The sequence below is a fragment of the Danio aesculapii genome, chromosome 10 (genome assembly GCF_903798145.1).
Source record: "Danio aesculapii chromosome 10, fDanAes4.1, whole genome shotgun sequence".
NCBI lineage: Eukaryota > Metazoa > Chordata > Actinopteri > Cypriniformes > Danionidae > Danio > Danio aesculapii.
In genome coordinates this window covers 112588-127108 of record NC_079444.1, presented here as the reverse complement: position 1 = coordinate 127108, position 14521 = coordinate 112588, and the positions used below count along the sequence as shown (strand labels likewise).

General features: G+C 47.1%; 3 protein-coding genes across 4 annotated transcripts in view; 1 reads left to right on the top strand and 2 right to left on the bottom strand.

The window, feature by feature from the left end:
* LOC130236339 (beta/gamma crystallin domain-containing protein 3) overlaps positions 1–410 on the top strand; it is a 26107-nt gene extending 25697 nt beyond the window's left edge. For both annotated transcript variants that reach the window (XM_056467016.1, XM_056467015.1), the window contains exon 22: positions 39–410. In XM_056467016.1, the coding sequence (XP_056322991.1) occupies positions 39–115 (77 nt within the window). In that variant the 3' untranslated portion in view covers positions 116–410. The remainder of the gene's footprint in view (positions 1–38) is intronic.
* Positions 411–547: 137 nt separating this feature from the next.
* riox2 (ribosomal oxygenase 2) lies at positions 548–8539 on the bottom strand. The gene is made up of 11 exons (XM_056467017.1): positions 8027–8539; positions 7232–7387; positions 5826–6197; positions 5546–5665; positions 5348–5476; positions 5147–5250; positions 4891–4993; positions 4458–4626; positions 3214–3302; positions 2883–2993; positions 548–1342 (listed from the first exon to the last, which is right to left on the bottom strand). Exons 2-11 carry the CDS (start codon positions 7346–7348, stop codon positions 1160–1162), a joined length of 1497 nt encoding a protein of 498 aa, XP_056322992.1. The 5' UTR covers positions 7349–7387; positions 8027–8539; the 3' UTR covers positions 548–1159.
* tiprl (TIP41, TOR signaling pathway regulator-like (S. cerevisiae)) lies at positions 8531–13634 on the bottom strand. The gene is made up of 8 exons (XM_056467018.1): positions 13531–13634; positions 12939–13068; positions 11188–11367; positions 10625–10724; positions 9097–9228; positions 8922–9017; positions 8762–8824; positions 8531–8676 (listed from the first exon to the last, which is right to left on the bottom strand). Exons 2-8 carry the CDS (start codon positions 13049–13051, stop codon positions 8551–8553), a joined length of 810 nt encoding a protein of 269 aa, XP_056322993.1. The 5' UTR covers positions 13052–13068; positions 13531–13634; the 3' UTR covers positions 8531–8550.
* Positions 13635–14521: the final 887 nt, after the last annotated feature.

Genomic DNA, 14521 nt, shown 5'->3' with positions numbered 1-14521 from the left:
TGTGCAGAGCTGGTGTAACAGTGCTGTGTGTGTTTCAGGTGAAGGCCAGCGGCTGGTGCTGAGTCCAGCTGAAGACCAGCGCAGCTCTCAGACCTGGGACATACACCTGCTCTGAGGACACACACCTGTCAGGACTGAGCAGTTATATATATATATATATATACACACACACACACACACACACACGAGTATTAAAGCGTACTGTGTAAATGGAGAAGCCGGGGGGGTTTATCTTGTGAATCACGTTTGCACTACAGAAGCTGAGGAGTGTGTTCACAGATGCTGGAGTCTGCTGTATTTCAGCCACACACACACACACACACACACACACACACGTCTGAACCATGATGATGGTGTGTTCAGAGATGTTCATTAGCAGAATGACAATAAATATGAATTGTAAACACGTTCGTACGTGTGTGTGTGTGTGTGTTTTCACAGCTCATTCATTTCTGGAGAATCAGGGAATTTCAAAGTGGTTTCACTCAATCAGGGACATATGTATTACACACACACACACACACGCACACACACACACACAAAAATGTCATGAAACATCATTTATTGTGCACTTTCCTCCTGTATTTGGTTTTTCATTTGTTTCTCTCTGGACGCTTCATCAGGTCGTGTCATCATGAGCTGAGCTGAGCCTGGTGTGTGTGTGTGTGTGTGTGTGTGTGTGTGTGTGTGGGCTGGTCTTCATAGATGTTTGTCTCTTCTCACTCATTTTCCAGCAGACACTTTGACTCTCTCTCTCTCTCTCTCTGTCACACACACACCTAAAGAGAAGCACTGCTGAACAGAACTCAAGCCTTCTCTCTCTCTCTCACACACACACACACACGATGAGCACTGCTGTACACTAATATAACACTCTTTACTGTACAGGAAGACAGCCGGTGTGTGTCGGGGTCTGAACGGGCTGAATCTGCAGGACATCAGCTGTAAATACTACAGAACACTCTGGAGACACTGAGCAGAGCAGCAGCAGGTTCCTCTGTTCATGAAGATGATGGAGATCCAGCAGTTACTGAGAGATGCTCAGAGTTATTAGAGTCCAGTATAAACCCTGCAGGTGGATATCAGGAGAGGAACCAAACCAAGGCTGAAAACATGGATATAAACCCTCACACACACACTACTGACAGCGTAACGGCGCTCAGCAGAATGTGGGACGCTTTATGTCTCCAGTGACCCGCAGCAGGCCTTCGCTCCAAAGAGCCAGCAGCAGATTGAGTTTGTCCTCCTGCTGGAGCTGCAGATCCTCCACCGGGACTCCATCACTGACCAGCAGCTGCTGAAGAGCCTCCAGATGACTGAGCGGGAAACGCAGACCACTGACCTGCAGGAGGAAGAGGACACGAGTTCATCAGAGAGCAGAAGAACAGCAGAGAGGAGGAGGATGCTGAGTAGTGTGTCTGAATCCAGTATAGTAAACCATGAGGAGTCTGTAGTGCGCCTCCAGTGGAAACTCCACTATCCCATAATGCACCGCGAGAGACTACATGACTGACAGTGAAGCGACACGTCATCAATGTTCAAGACTGATGGAGAACGTCTGACTGACACTTATATTCACACTTCATAGAGCACACGGTCACTACTGTTGTGTTGTAAACTGTGTAGTGTAGTACATGCACAAAGAGTTGGCTATTTGAGACGCAGCTCAATCTGCTGCCAGCTCCTGAGCTCATTCATCAGTAGTTAGTGTGCATGAGTTTGTGCCCCAGTAAGGGCACTGATGAGCTCGGTTTGCTGAGTGTGACATGAGCGTCCTCATTGTTCATCATCAACAGCAGAAGTGATCATCCTCATATTAGTTTGACTGTTTGTAGAAGTGCACTACAGCTGAATACTGTGATCATTCATAAAGCAGCAGCACTTCAGCCATTACACTCTTATAAACGTCTGCTAGACTGAACATAACCTGTCCAGCTCTGTTCACTCATGCTCAAAATCAACAGAGAAGAGATTAGAGAGGAGTAACGCTCTCATTTGTCGTCATGTTTGATGATTTTGGTCACATTATTCATATTTCACTCTTCTGAACTCCTGTTAAGGGCTCATATATAGTGTGTATTGATGCGCTCTGGTTTTCATGGTGCATTGTGGGAGTTTTCAGGTTCAAGTCAGTGCACTGGTGATTTTTTTCAATGGAGACTGCACTTCACGAGTTCACACTTGCAATAGTTTCAGAATAAAGCGTATTTGGCGTGCTGTCCGGGGAGAGGGCTCTGAGCTCGGGGAGACACCCAAACTCGAGTTATTCCTCTTATCAGGAAACAGAGAGGAATAGGGATTCGAGCGAAGTATCTAGCCCGGCCCCAGAACGCTCCCCCCGGGATTGTAATGCTTAAGAGGTGAGGTGACTGGGTGGTGGAGGGATGCTAAAGTCGTAAGATGCTGCAGGTAAGACAGCTTTGGTATATATAGGGGTTTGGTCAAGAACTGATTGGATAATAGAATAATTGTCAATGACGTATTTGATACTGAAACTTCTGCGCGTGCTCCTCCCCAAATTTGTTTATAAAACATCACTTCAAGTGACTGACACCCTGATCAGTGCACTGACTAGTGAACAAGGCTGCTGATTGAGACGCACCTTCAGGGAGGAGGAACAGCAGAGTTACAGGGGCAGTTCCCCCTAAACTGAACATGTGCTCAGGGTTTACTCTCCCTCCAGGACCTTCTTTATTCTGGTCAATACAAAAGCAGATGTTTTGAAGAATGTTGGAAACCTGAAACCATTGACAGCATTTGTTTATCCTACAAGTTTCCATCATTCTTTAAAACATCTCGTGTTCAACAGAAGAAAAAAACTCGAGGCTCTGGGAACACTTGACAGTGGGTGATGTTCATGAGTGTGTGAGAGGAGAGCACACCTGAGACTCTTCATCATCCTCATCTTCATCAGATGCCCCCATCATCATGTGTGTGTCCCTGCGGTTCCTCAGAGAATGCAGAACATACACCAGCAGCTCTGTGGCCTCGTCCTGCGCACACACACACACACACACCACTTGTAAGCCCTGAAGTGTCAGTGATGTCTGTGCGTGTGTGTGCTCAGTGATGATCTGACAGAAGTGATCAATACTCCAGCAGTGTGTAGAGTTCCTCCTCATGATGAAGAGGAGCAGTGACAGTGCAGCATATACATGAACTACAGCTGCAGCCTGAACCATGTATGAAAGTGTGTGTGTGTGTGTGTCTTACGGTGTGGTCTGGACTGGGCTCCACCGTCAGCAGCAGATGCTCTTTAAAGCGGAGGCTCACAGTGTCCTGCAGCGCTGGAGCTCCGCCCACTGCAGGAGGAGGAAGAGGAGAGATGATCATGCTGGGAAGAAACCCAGAGGTGTAGGACCAGCACTGTCAACATTACAGCTGCATGCTGTGGACTACACACCTCCAGCTGTTGCCGAGATTTCAAATGCAGAAATGGTGTAAGCGTCACTTTAATATCATTCAGTTCAGTTTAATCTAATCAATTAAACCCAATCAACATCACGATCTCTGTAATGCGCTCAAGTGTCCTCCTAGGCTTCAGGTGATGGCAGCAGGTAAACACTGTGGAGACGCTTCCCAGCTTCAGCCTGTAATGTGGTGAGTGATAAACACTGCAGTCCTCTGCAGTACACCCTCGTGTTGTCTGTAATAGTGTTGTCCCGCTACTGAACTTTTAAAAACTTCCATTTCCCGCTAACATTAAAGCGCCGCTGAGCGCGTTCAGAAACAGCGCTGATTCACCATAGTGTTCACCAGTGCTCATCAGTTTAGCGCTCTTCACCCAGTGCAAACACAGATACACGGACACTGGAGCGCGAAGCAGCCGTGAAGATCAGTCGAGTCATCAAGCAGATCACCCGGCTCGTCTGTGTTTGCGCTGGGTAAACAGCGGAGGGTGAACTGATGACCTTCTTGGCCAATCACAGTCATTTCTGTTGAGCACGTGAACACAATGGCAGATCAGCACTGTTTAAGAAAGCCACCAGCAGTGCCTTAATGCTAGCGGGAAATGGAGGGTTTTTCTCTGAATTCAGTATCGTGACCAGTCTAATATAGTGACAGAATCAGTTCATTAACTCCAGTTTGATAAAAGGCGTCTAAATCGTGTGTTCAGGAAAGAAAACGTTAGCTAACTAGTGCCATTTCCCTTAACTTAGCTGAAAATGAGCTCTGATATCCCTTTTTATTCTCACCATTCATTCAGAATGGACCTTCGGGTAACTGGGAAGGTGGTGAAATGATGAACGTGTGTCACTTTCTCTCCGCTGATCAGAGATCCAGTCAGCTACACAGCGTTCATATGTAACTCCCAACAATACCTCCGGCTTTCTTCCCACCGCAGCCTCGGTTTGGCTTTTAAAAGAGGCAGCGGCGTGAAATCAGTCTATAGAGACGCTCACTACAGGTGTTCACCACAGAGACGTGCTGTGTGTGTGTGTGTGTGTGTGTCTGACCGGGCTGCAGCAGCTGAGGGTCCTGCAGGAACGGAGGCAGCCGGTGGGAGATGAAGTCTCTCCTCATGGAGCTGGAGCGCAGAGACTGACCCTGCTGATCCACAACATCCGCCAGACGCCGCAGGAACACACTGAGCTGATGACTGACCACTGGAGAGGTACTGGGGGACTGAGACACACACACACACACACACACACAGCAGAGTTAGTGATACACAGAGACACATTGTAAAGGCCGCTCACACCAGACAGGATCACTATAATGTGTCGAGCTGTAGAAATGGTGGAGAGTGTAGAGAAGAGCAGAGGTGTGTGTGTGTGTGTGTGTGTGTGTACACTGGTATATTGATCTGCAAGTTCATAGTTATCCTGCGTAGTGTTCAGGCCTTCAGTGCAGCAGTGTTTCAGACACAGGTCAGGGGTCAGAGGTCACCATCAGCAGGCCGCGTGGCAGGCCGGAGCGCAGCTCACAGTCAGTCTTCATACGGTCAAACACATAGCCGGGCATCAGGTCCAGAAGCAGATCCCCCCACGACCTGCACACACCACACACACACACACACACACACACACGCTTATTCAGTTTGTCAAAGATGCTGCACACACACATTCTGTAGTCACTGTGTGTGTGTGTGTGTGTGTGTGTGTGTGTGTGTGTGAGTATATGATGTTGTCGACTGCACAATCACATGTTCTGGTAGGTGCTGAGGGTCAGGTGTGTGGAGTGTCCCGCTCCCGCTGGAGTGTCCGCCTGGTGGATGGTTCCTCTGGGGAAATACAGCAGATCTCCAGCCTGAGCGTGCACGCACACAAACACACACACACACGCACGTTACATGTGCTGCGACACACACAAACCCAGCGCCACTCTGACACACACACACACACACCTGCAGGATGAAGTCGTGTGTGGGGGCCCCGATGCGGCTCTCGGGCTCCAGGCTATACTCGCGCGCCAGCGGGACGGTGGGCTCATAGAGTCTCCAGTGCTTCTGTCCCTCCAGCTGCAGGATCAGCACCTGTGCACACACACACATATCAGTAAACACACACAAACACACGCACACACACACACACAGTTAACTAACCTCCACATCATCGTAGTGCGGTGGGAGCCCCTGGGCGCCGGCGGGGGTGATGTAGACATTAGAGCCCACCAGACACCCGAAGAAACACTCCAGGCGCTCCTGGATACGCCACAGCTCATCCTGCACACACACACATTAGCTACAGCCACTACAGTGTGTGTGTGCGTGCGTGTCTATCTGTGAGAGTGAATGTTTGTGTGAGAGTGAAAGACTGTGAGTGTGTGAGACCTTCTGTAAGTGTGTTAGCATGAGTGAGAGAGTGTGTGTGTGTGTGTCTGACCTGAAACCTCTGCGGCTGGTGGAACTGTACGGTGGCCTTCTTCTCCAGGAAGTCCCTCTCCAGCAGGCGGAAGTCGACAGCTCCAGCGCGGTTCAGCAGCCGCTTCTGTCCGCGCACGCAGCGGCAGGTGTTGATGTCGGTGCCATACTGCAGGCCGCGGGAACAGAGCTGCCGGAGCCCCGACAGCGGGAACAGAGAGCCGTAATAACCGGCCAGAGCCGCATCCGAGCGGTGCAGCACCAGCGGTTGTCGCTCCCAGAACTGCTGGAAGAACTCCTGCAGGTCCAGCGGGCAGATCAGGCTCTGGAAGAACTCCTGCGGGGACGCGGAGCTGGAGAGAGCGCTGACCCGCTGTAGACGCTCCTCCTCCTGCTGATGGAGTAGAGCTGGTTTATTTGCACACCCTCAGACCGTCTCCTTTACATAATTTCAGAAGTGTTCTCCGCCAGTTGTGAATAGTGAAATCATGATCAGCCGATGACCATCAGAACACAACACTGTTCAGTCCATTATAGCAGCGTTTCTCAACCACACTCCTGGAGGAGCACCAGCTCTGCACATCTGCCATGTCTCCTTAACCAAACACACCGATTCAGATCATCAGCAGAGACTGAGAGACCCGTAATGGCTGTGACAGACTAAAGAGACATCCAAAACGAGCAGTGCTGGTGCTCCTCCAGGAACGTGGTTGAGAAGCACTGCATTAACTAGTCCTGATGCTGTTTTCAGTCATTCTTGCATGTGGTTTCAGAGTGACTATTCAGAGTAGCGGTGAATAATATATAGAGCGCAGCACTAGCGGTCACTGCTCAAAAATTAGGAGGAGGAAGCAAACAGCAGCGCCATTGTCCAAAATATTGAGGATATGTTCATAAAGACTGCCAAACAGAGTAAGGCTAACGCTACTTCCTACAGATGAGAATCTGTCACTACCATGAGGCGCTAGACTAACTGGCCAAATTAGCCAGGATGTTCTGTATATTGGCATTATTGATTCGTCCCGTGACCTCCTAATCCCTATTCTGGCCATTAAATTATTTGAAGTAAAAGTCTGAAGAAGGCTTCACTACCAAGCGGAGTCGCACATTCGTTCATTTAACTGCCTCTAGATTGTTTACCACGCTAATTTGAGTATTCATTTAGAATTAGCATGCAAGTATGACTTCAAAACAACAACACAGCACACATTGACTGTAAACATGGCTGTATTTTGATGATCATTGGCTGCTAATATGATTTCTCAACTTAGAATTTGCAAAGAATACTTTTCTGAAATTATAATATTAAGCAGAATGTCTGAATATCCGAGTATAAAACCAACTTTACCTCTATAACAAAATACTGCAAAATACCCCCCCCCCCCCCTTCAGTAGGCTGCCCACTGGCCTAATATAAACCAACTTTACCTCAATCTTCTGCGGGGACCCGGAGCGCAGAGCCGCGGGTGAGGAGGCAGAGCTGACCCGTTGCAGACGCTCCTCCTGCCCGCTGCGCCGCGCCGCTCTCCGGCTGATCTTCGGCATGTGTGGAGCTCCAGATCAGCTTGTATCACAGTCTGAACACTGCCGAGAGAAGGCATTCCCGGACAAATCAAACATCTGCGCTTTACAGACACGACACCGACAGTAAAGCTGCTTATTTTATTCGCACATTCAGACCCTCATTACCACAGTAAAGCAGCATTAATAAAACCCGCAGCAGGCGATGAAGACCTGCAGACACTTCCAGCACTGCTGTTGGCCAGGCTGAGCTCGGACTGTCACTGGAGTTCACTGTTTTGGATGTGCAAAAACACGTCGACAGTTCTGCTGAGGTGCAGGTCTGAATGTGTGGATATCAGACCAGATCTACTCTTCATTTAAAGCCTCGTCAGAGCAGCAGTGGAGGAGAACAGGAGGAAAACTCAACACACGCCCAGGAGTTACTTTAAAAAACAATTTTATTTAATTTACAATCGCTGAAACTACACACAGCCCCGGTACAAGAGCTGAGGTGCTGATGGAGGAGCTCTGATGAAGCCTCGTGTACTTCAGCTCAGCGTGCACATGTGTCCATCCCTCAGAGAAGCGGACAGGGTTAATGTGCACACACTGCCCTGTAGAGCTCCCCATCAGCCTCCAGACAGAGCGCAGACACACACGATCAACATTACTGAACACAGATGATACGGTATAAATCACACTCACACTGCTGTTACTCACCGGCTGCAGCACAAACACACGTGCGCACACTGGTGTCGCCCTCAAACCCCACCGGGTGGAAACCGTGTACTAACACCGTTTCCGATCGAGCAACACAACAGTTCCCAGTGTACTTCAGGAGTATCATTTCTTCATACACACAAGAAGAAATAAATATGCTGTACAGCATTACTGCCGCCCTGCTAGATCTGCCACAGCTCTTAATCTACAGAGGACTCAGATAACATGTTCATCAGTGACTCAGATCAGCAGGACAGATGAGGATGATGAGGGTTAGTGTCTGAAGAAGAAGAGTGAGGAACCAGAACGGTCTACAGCGAGCGCTTCTGTCTGTGTGTGTGTGTGTGTGTGTGTGTGTGAGAGATGCTGCTTTAGTGTGTGTGAGAGTGAGAGAGGGTTAGTGTTTGTAGATTATGATGAAGAGATGAACCAGAACAGCACACTTCAGTCTTCAGCGGACGCTTCTGTGTGTGTGTGTGTGTGAGATGCTGTTTTACAGTGTGTGTGTGTGTGTGTGTGATGCTTTAGTGAGTGTGTGTGTGTGCAGGAGCATCTCCCTCTGGAAACTCCAGCTTCTCGCACTCGGTGAGTCTGAGCGGCAGATGTGCAGCGATCTCATTGGGGTCGGTGTAAACCGCAGGAGGAATGTGCTGAAACAGACAGAGAGAGAGGTGTTCACACACACACACACACACACACGCAGACACACACACACACACTGACACACGCACACACCTGCAGATCTGCCATGTTGCTCTCGCGTGTGCTGAACTCTCGCAGCATGTGCTTCATCCCAGCCTGTGTCAGACAGAGCAGCGGCTTCAGTTCAGTGTGTGCGGAGTTTACATATCACGCATCAGAGTGTGTGTGTGTGTGTGTGTGTGTGTGAACCTGCCTCATGGTACAGCCGTGTGTCGTTGATGCGTATCAGCACTCCGTCCACTCGCAGGAAGAACCGTAGCAGGAGGAAGAAGCTGCTGGGCATCACCCTCTGAAAACAGCAGATGTCAGAACACACACACACACACACACACACACACACACACACACACACACACACACACACTCACGATCTTCACGCTGATCATGGATACGCCGTGATCATGCAGCTCGTCCTCAAACAGCAGCACATCCTCGAAGAACTTGATCTGCTCTCTGGCCTTCAGCTTCTCCATGTCGATGCGCTCGGCGGTGGGAGAAACCTGGACAGCAGATCTCAGAGTCACACTCAGTCACACACACACACACACACACACTGCTACCAATTCATACTGAAACTAGGGATGCAATACCATAAACAGTTCTGTCTGGTTCTCGAATCTGATTGGCTGATATCTGTGTGATATTCTGCAGTAACAGCACTCGTGCAGCCTCTTCACCCTTGTGTATCACTCCGCCCGCACACAGTGACAGCAGATCAGTAAACTCACTACAGTCTGACTCGTACTGCAGCTGCTGGACATCATCATGCACTGCTGAAGCTTTATTAGGTGAGCATGTGTAGTGGTTTAGATTGCAGCTCTGCAGTTTATTCATAAGGACAGTGCCTATTTTAAATATTCCTCATTTCTGAGAGACAGCGCAGCGGCAGCCATCAGCCTGTCATACTGAGCAGAGCAGAGGGTGGACGTTGTCTATCCACAAGATGACGACAGAGACTGCACAATAAGCCCTTAGAGGAGAATCTCAGTGTGTTTTCAAACTACAGCTGATCAAATTATTATTACAGGTGAGTGATGATCTGAGTCGATCGGTCTCTTCTGTATGCTGCAGTGCTGTATTTACACCACAGTAACTGCAGTGTATTGAGTGTGAGATGGGACTCAGATATCAGGAATGTGTGTATTCTGTGTTGGCCACTCTTTCTATAACCCTGAGCTACTGTTCAGTTGGCCATCTGCTTGTTTCTAATGCGTCTCCTGTTTTCTCTACCGCAGACGAGTTCAGTAAACCGAAAGACAGAAGAAATGCCCGCATGTGTTCAGCATTTTTCCTTATCACTAACACAACAGTGATCTGCTAGTGTTTGCTTCTGCTTTTTCAGGGTTAATTATTGTGATCTCCTGAATGCAGCAAAGAAACACTGGGAAATCTCTGTAGACTGATGGCATTTCATGCTGTTCAGCCTTATAATCTTAACATGTGAGCAAAATCAGCTGTTCTGTCGTCACGCTAGAGAATCATTCAAACACTAGCTCTACAGTGACGTTGGTGAAGTAGTAACGGCTTCTGCTGTTCTGACGTCAGCTGCAGATGTGAACGGCGGAAGAAAGTAGTTCCTCATTCAAAACAATTTTAGACTCTCTCTGTGTTTAATTTTCTTCTTTATACACGCAATTATGCGGTCGAACTGTTGTATAAACATCACGAGTAGCAGTGCAATATGGCTGTATATCAGCACTACTGGGACACTGAGGCACTGATAATCTGACATAGAGAAACCCAAAGAATCTCTTTTGTACTACAAAATCCACTAAACACTGAAGACTATTGCTTTTTTTAAAGATAAACAAAGATAAACAGGGGCGGACTGGCCATAGGGAGCGGTCAATGTGGCCTGCCAATGTGACTCTGGACTCTGTCAGTGTGAGAGCGCACCTTCATCTGTGTGTGTTCTCCGATTAGCGTTCCCCTGTAGTCGGTGGTGTAGGTCCAGTCGTAGCGCTTTACCGCCTCTGTAGAGTGCTCAGACTGAGCCCTGTGGAGAAACACACACACTCCTGAACACGGATCTGGAGAAACACACACTTCTAAACACAGAGGGAATATAACAGGGAACCCTGCTTTAGGTATTGTCCAGTAGGCTAGATATTAATTAACAGTCACTCTAACATCTTCACTGGAGCCTCTACTGTACAGTTGGTCTTGCACATCCGCCATGTTTGTAGTTTGTTTACACTTTTTACCTGAGTTTGTAGTTCTAATTGAATTCATGTCCAACACTCAATGCTTTATGGGTAATATTAGTGGTTAGGGTACGGACGCTTCTACACTTCACATTTCTACCAGAGATAGTCGAGCATCCGGGAAGCCTTTAGCGTACTCTTTTCAGCACACTACAGTTTGGGACACACCAGTGCGGTTTTTCAACACTATTTAGCATGGGTAGTGTACGCATTGGGACGCAGCCCAGATCTCCATCTGTCCACACACTGCTTTACCTGCTGTCCTGCCACTCCTGAGCGCAGGCCACCTTCACCGACTCCTGCAGGTTGTTGACGCGTCTCAGAGCGTCGATGGCATTGAACTCGATGCCGAAGCCGTCGTTGTGCCGGATCCGCAGCACATTATCACCAAACAGCATCTCTGGGAGAGCCGGCATCTGCATCACCTCCGCCAGCCTGCACACACACACACACACACTCATTTATAAACACTCTTTCACACACACTGCTTCATTAAACACTGACCAGTCTATAATCTGGTCAGTGGTTCACTCTGAACTGTTCGAGATTATTCCTGTTTGGAAATGTTTCAGTAACTCAGTGTTCCTCCACCAGGGGGCTAACACTATGAAATCCACATAAATGATGTGAGTTTATTCAGATTGCCCTCTAGTGGCGAACCACTTAACAGCAGATCCCAGATCAGTTTTAGGATTTTGTCGATGTTTAAGAAGACATGTGAGAAGTTGAAAGGAATAATATTAGTTAATAGTCAGCTGTTGGCCTGTTTAGCAGAGCTCACCATGGAGCAAACAATATTAAATTATACTATTAGAGAAGATGCATTACAGTAGGGCTGGGCAATTTGACAATCATCTGACATCCTGTAGGATATAGCCCCTTTCCTGTTCATTCAAGCAATTAATAATTATTTTACAGTGTTTACTCTAATCTTCTCCTTCATATGTGATCATTTCTCCCACTTTATTTAGAAGTTAACGGCAAATGTTTGATCAAGAATGTAGAAATATAAATAAATATTAGTCAAATATGAAACACTTTAAACTACAGATTACAGGTCCGCCATATAGTACTGCTCAATAAATGTAAAGGCGCTGATGAGTGTGCAGCGTTCTCCTCCTGCTGTTATTCATATATCTGCTTTACTGTAATACTCTGCTCATCTCAATGATCAAACAGTATTACCAATAATGATGTGCGACATCATCAAATAAATAAGAGTATAATAAGCAATAGACTTTTTTTTCCCACATGATTGATATATATGGAGATATTGCACAGCCCTAAATTAAAGAACGCCGACACTTACGCAGACACTTAAAGGGTTCGTTCACGCACAAATGTAATGTCTCTCCCTCACGTCATTCCTGAGAGTCCCGAGCTCTTCATTCCTCTTCAGAACACAAATGAAGATCTGTTTTCCACAGACTAAATAAGATATCATGAAGCCTCCTGAAAGCAGAGCGCATGCTTAATGAAATAAAGACTGAAGAGCTTCATCTGCTCGGTCTCAGTAGCGAGTGTGTGTTGATGTGTTTCTGTGCGTGCTGTATTTATGGGTCTGTGTGTGCTTTGCTTCTGGCATCAGCGCTGTACATCACTGCAAAGTGAGAGTGCACAATATACTGACACTGAGGAGGAAACTGCTCAATAAATCGTCATTCATGCTCGATGTGCACACAACAGTACTCTTCTAGCTTCATAATCTTCCAGCTGAACAAACAAAGGCATGTGGTCTGTTTGGAGATGTAGTTCTGGTTTATTCTGGACTAGAATGTTTATTATTGTTTATTAAATTACCCAGAACACATTGTGTTTATTAACGTCTGCCCCAAACCTACACTCACAGTCATATAAAGATCATCGTGGAACAGCGTCACAGAACTGATGTGCTCATGCCCAGCTGCATCTCTTCTAGACTTACACCAGAGCGTAAACACACACACACACACACACACACACACACACACACACACACACACACAATTATCTGTGCTCTTCATTACCTCTCGATGTCTTTAGACTTCATGATGTGTGTTTTGGTGGCGCTGATGATCCACGGCCCGAAGCTGAAGTCCTGCTTACTGCTCTGAAACCCCTGAGAGATTACTGACGACATCCTGATGATGATGAGCCCTGGAGAGAGAGACACACACACACACACACACACACACACACACACACACACACACACACACACACACACACACACACACACACACACACACACACACACACGTTATGTTGTGATCAGTTGCTGAAGCTTTCATCACTGTATACTGTATTATTATTATATTGCTATAGAACTCTTCCTGTATTGCTTTATTGTATGAATATTCAGAATAAACCAGAGATTTAAGCAGATTAAAGCGCACTGATGGTGGAGTCCAGCGGGACACACTTCTCATTATTACAGCCTCATTAGTTAGTGTTAATCAGACTTTGGGATTAACATCAACATTGGGAAACAGGCAGATGTGTAACAGCTACTCTGGAAATATGAGTTACAATAACAACAGCACTGAATGACTGAATTAACTCCCTTTAATAAATGGACCGAGACTAAGAGCATTAATTGAGAAATGAACTCGCGCTCACCTCGGCTCCGCGTCCATGTATGTGTATAGCACAGCGTTCAAATCCTTCCGGTGTGCGGCGGCGGCGGTGCTGAAGGTTCCGCTGTGTGTCGTTTTATTCAATCAATGGCTGTTTCTCAATATGCGTTTTTCAGTGGTCTCGCGTCCTCGTGTTCTCGTGTAACGTCATCACCAACTGCCAAATTTCAGTTCCAATACTCAAGACCGCAAGAATCGCAAGTAAGCCATTAACAACTGGCTGGTAGGTCAGGTGTCCTACCAGTGACTGGTTGGTGGCAGTTAGCAACTGGCTGGTGGGTTACCAACGCTAATCATGCAGTCAGCAGACAGGGAGACACAGACACAGACACACACACACACAGGTACAAAGACACGCAAATATACACACGCACGCACACACACACGCGCACGCACACACATACAGGCACACACACACACCCACCACCATCACCAGCAGCAGCAGCAGGATGGCCCGGTCGCTGCATTGGCCTGAAGTGATCTTCTGTAGTGTTCTTCTGTTCTTCATGCGGTGCTGTTTCCTGTGTTCTGACTGCTGATGAGCCTCTTCTGATGTTCAAGAGGAGCTTCTGATCTTCACTATATGATGTCAGTGTAATATTGAATATAGTTTGTTTATGCCATTGTTTTATTAATTTCACCTTATGTACAGTGTCTTTGTATGTTCCAGCACAATGACTGGCTGGAGTAAAAGCCCTCCAGATTTAATTAATATATAGGGTTAGGGTTAGGCAATCTGCTTTGTGTTTGAGTAATCAGAAAGTTATTGCCTATGTGTATTTATTGTCACATCATACACCCACAAGAATGAGATGTGTGTGTGTCATAATTCGTTACTGACGTGACCATAACATCTCCTTAACTCTTTGCAATGTCTGTAATTATTATGATATAAATGATAATAAATAAATTATATTCTGTATTGAAATAACCCCAATTGATACCCAACCCTACATCTGAGCAGTTTCTGTAAG

Bases quoted from the DNA above. Each gene is read 5' to 3' on its own strand.
- riox2 (XM_056467017.1), bottom strand. From the start codon at position 7,348: ATGCCGAAGATCAGCCGGAGAGCGGCGCGGCGCAGCGGGCAGGAGGAG. The intron at 5,666-5,825 runs GTCAGACACACA...GTGTGTGTGCAG, and splicing joins ACCAGCCGCAGAGGTTTCAG to GATGAGCTGTGGCGTATCCA. The intron at 5,477-5,545 runs GTTAGTTAACTG...GTGTGTGCACAG, and splicing joins CGCACTACGATGATGTGGAG to GTGCTGATCCTGCAGCTGGA.
- tiprl (XM_056467018.1), bottom strand. From the start codon at position 13,051: ATGTCGTCAGTAATCTCTCAGGGGTTTCAGAGCAGTAAGCAGGACTTC. The intron at 11,368-12,938 runs GTAATGAAGAGC...GTGTGTGTGCAG, and splicing joins AAGTCTAAAGACATCGAGAG to GCTGGCGGAGGTGATGCAGA. The intron at 10,725-11,187 runs GTAAAGCAGTGT...GTTTCTCCACAG, and splicing joins CAGGAGTGGCAGGACAGCAG to GGCTCAGTCTGAGCACTCTA.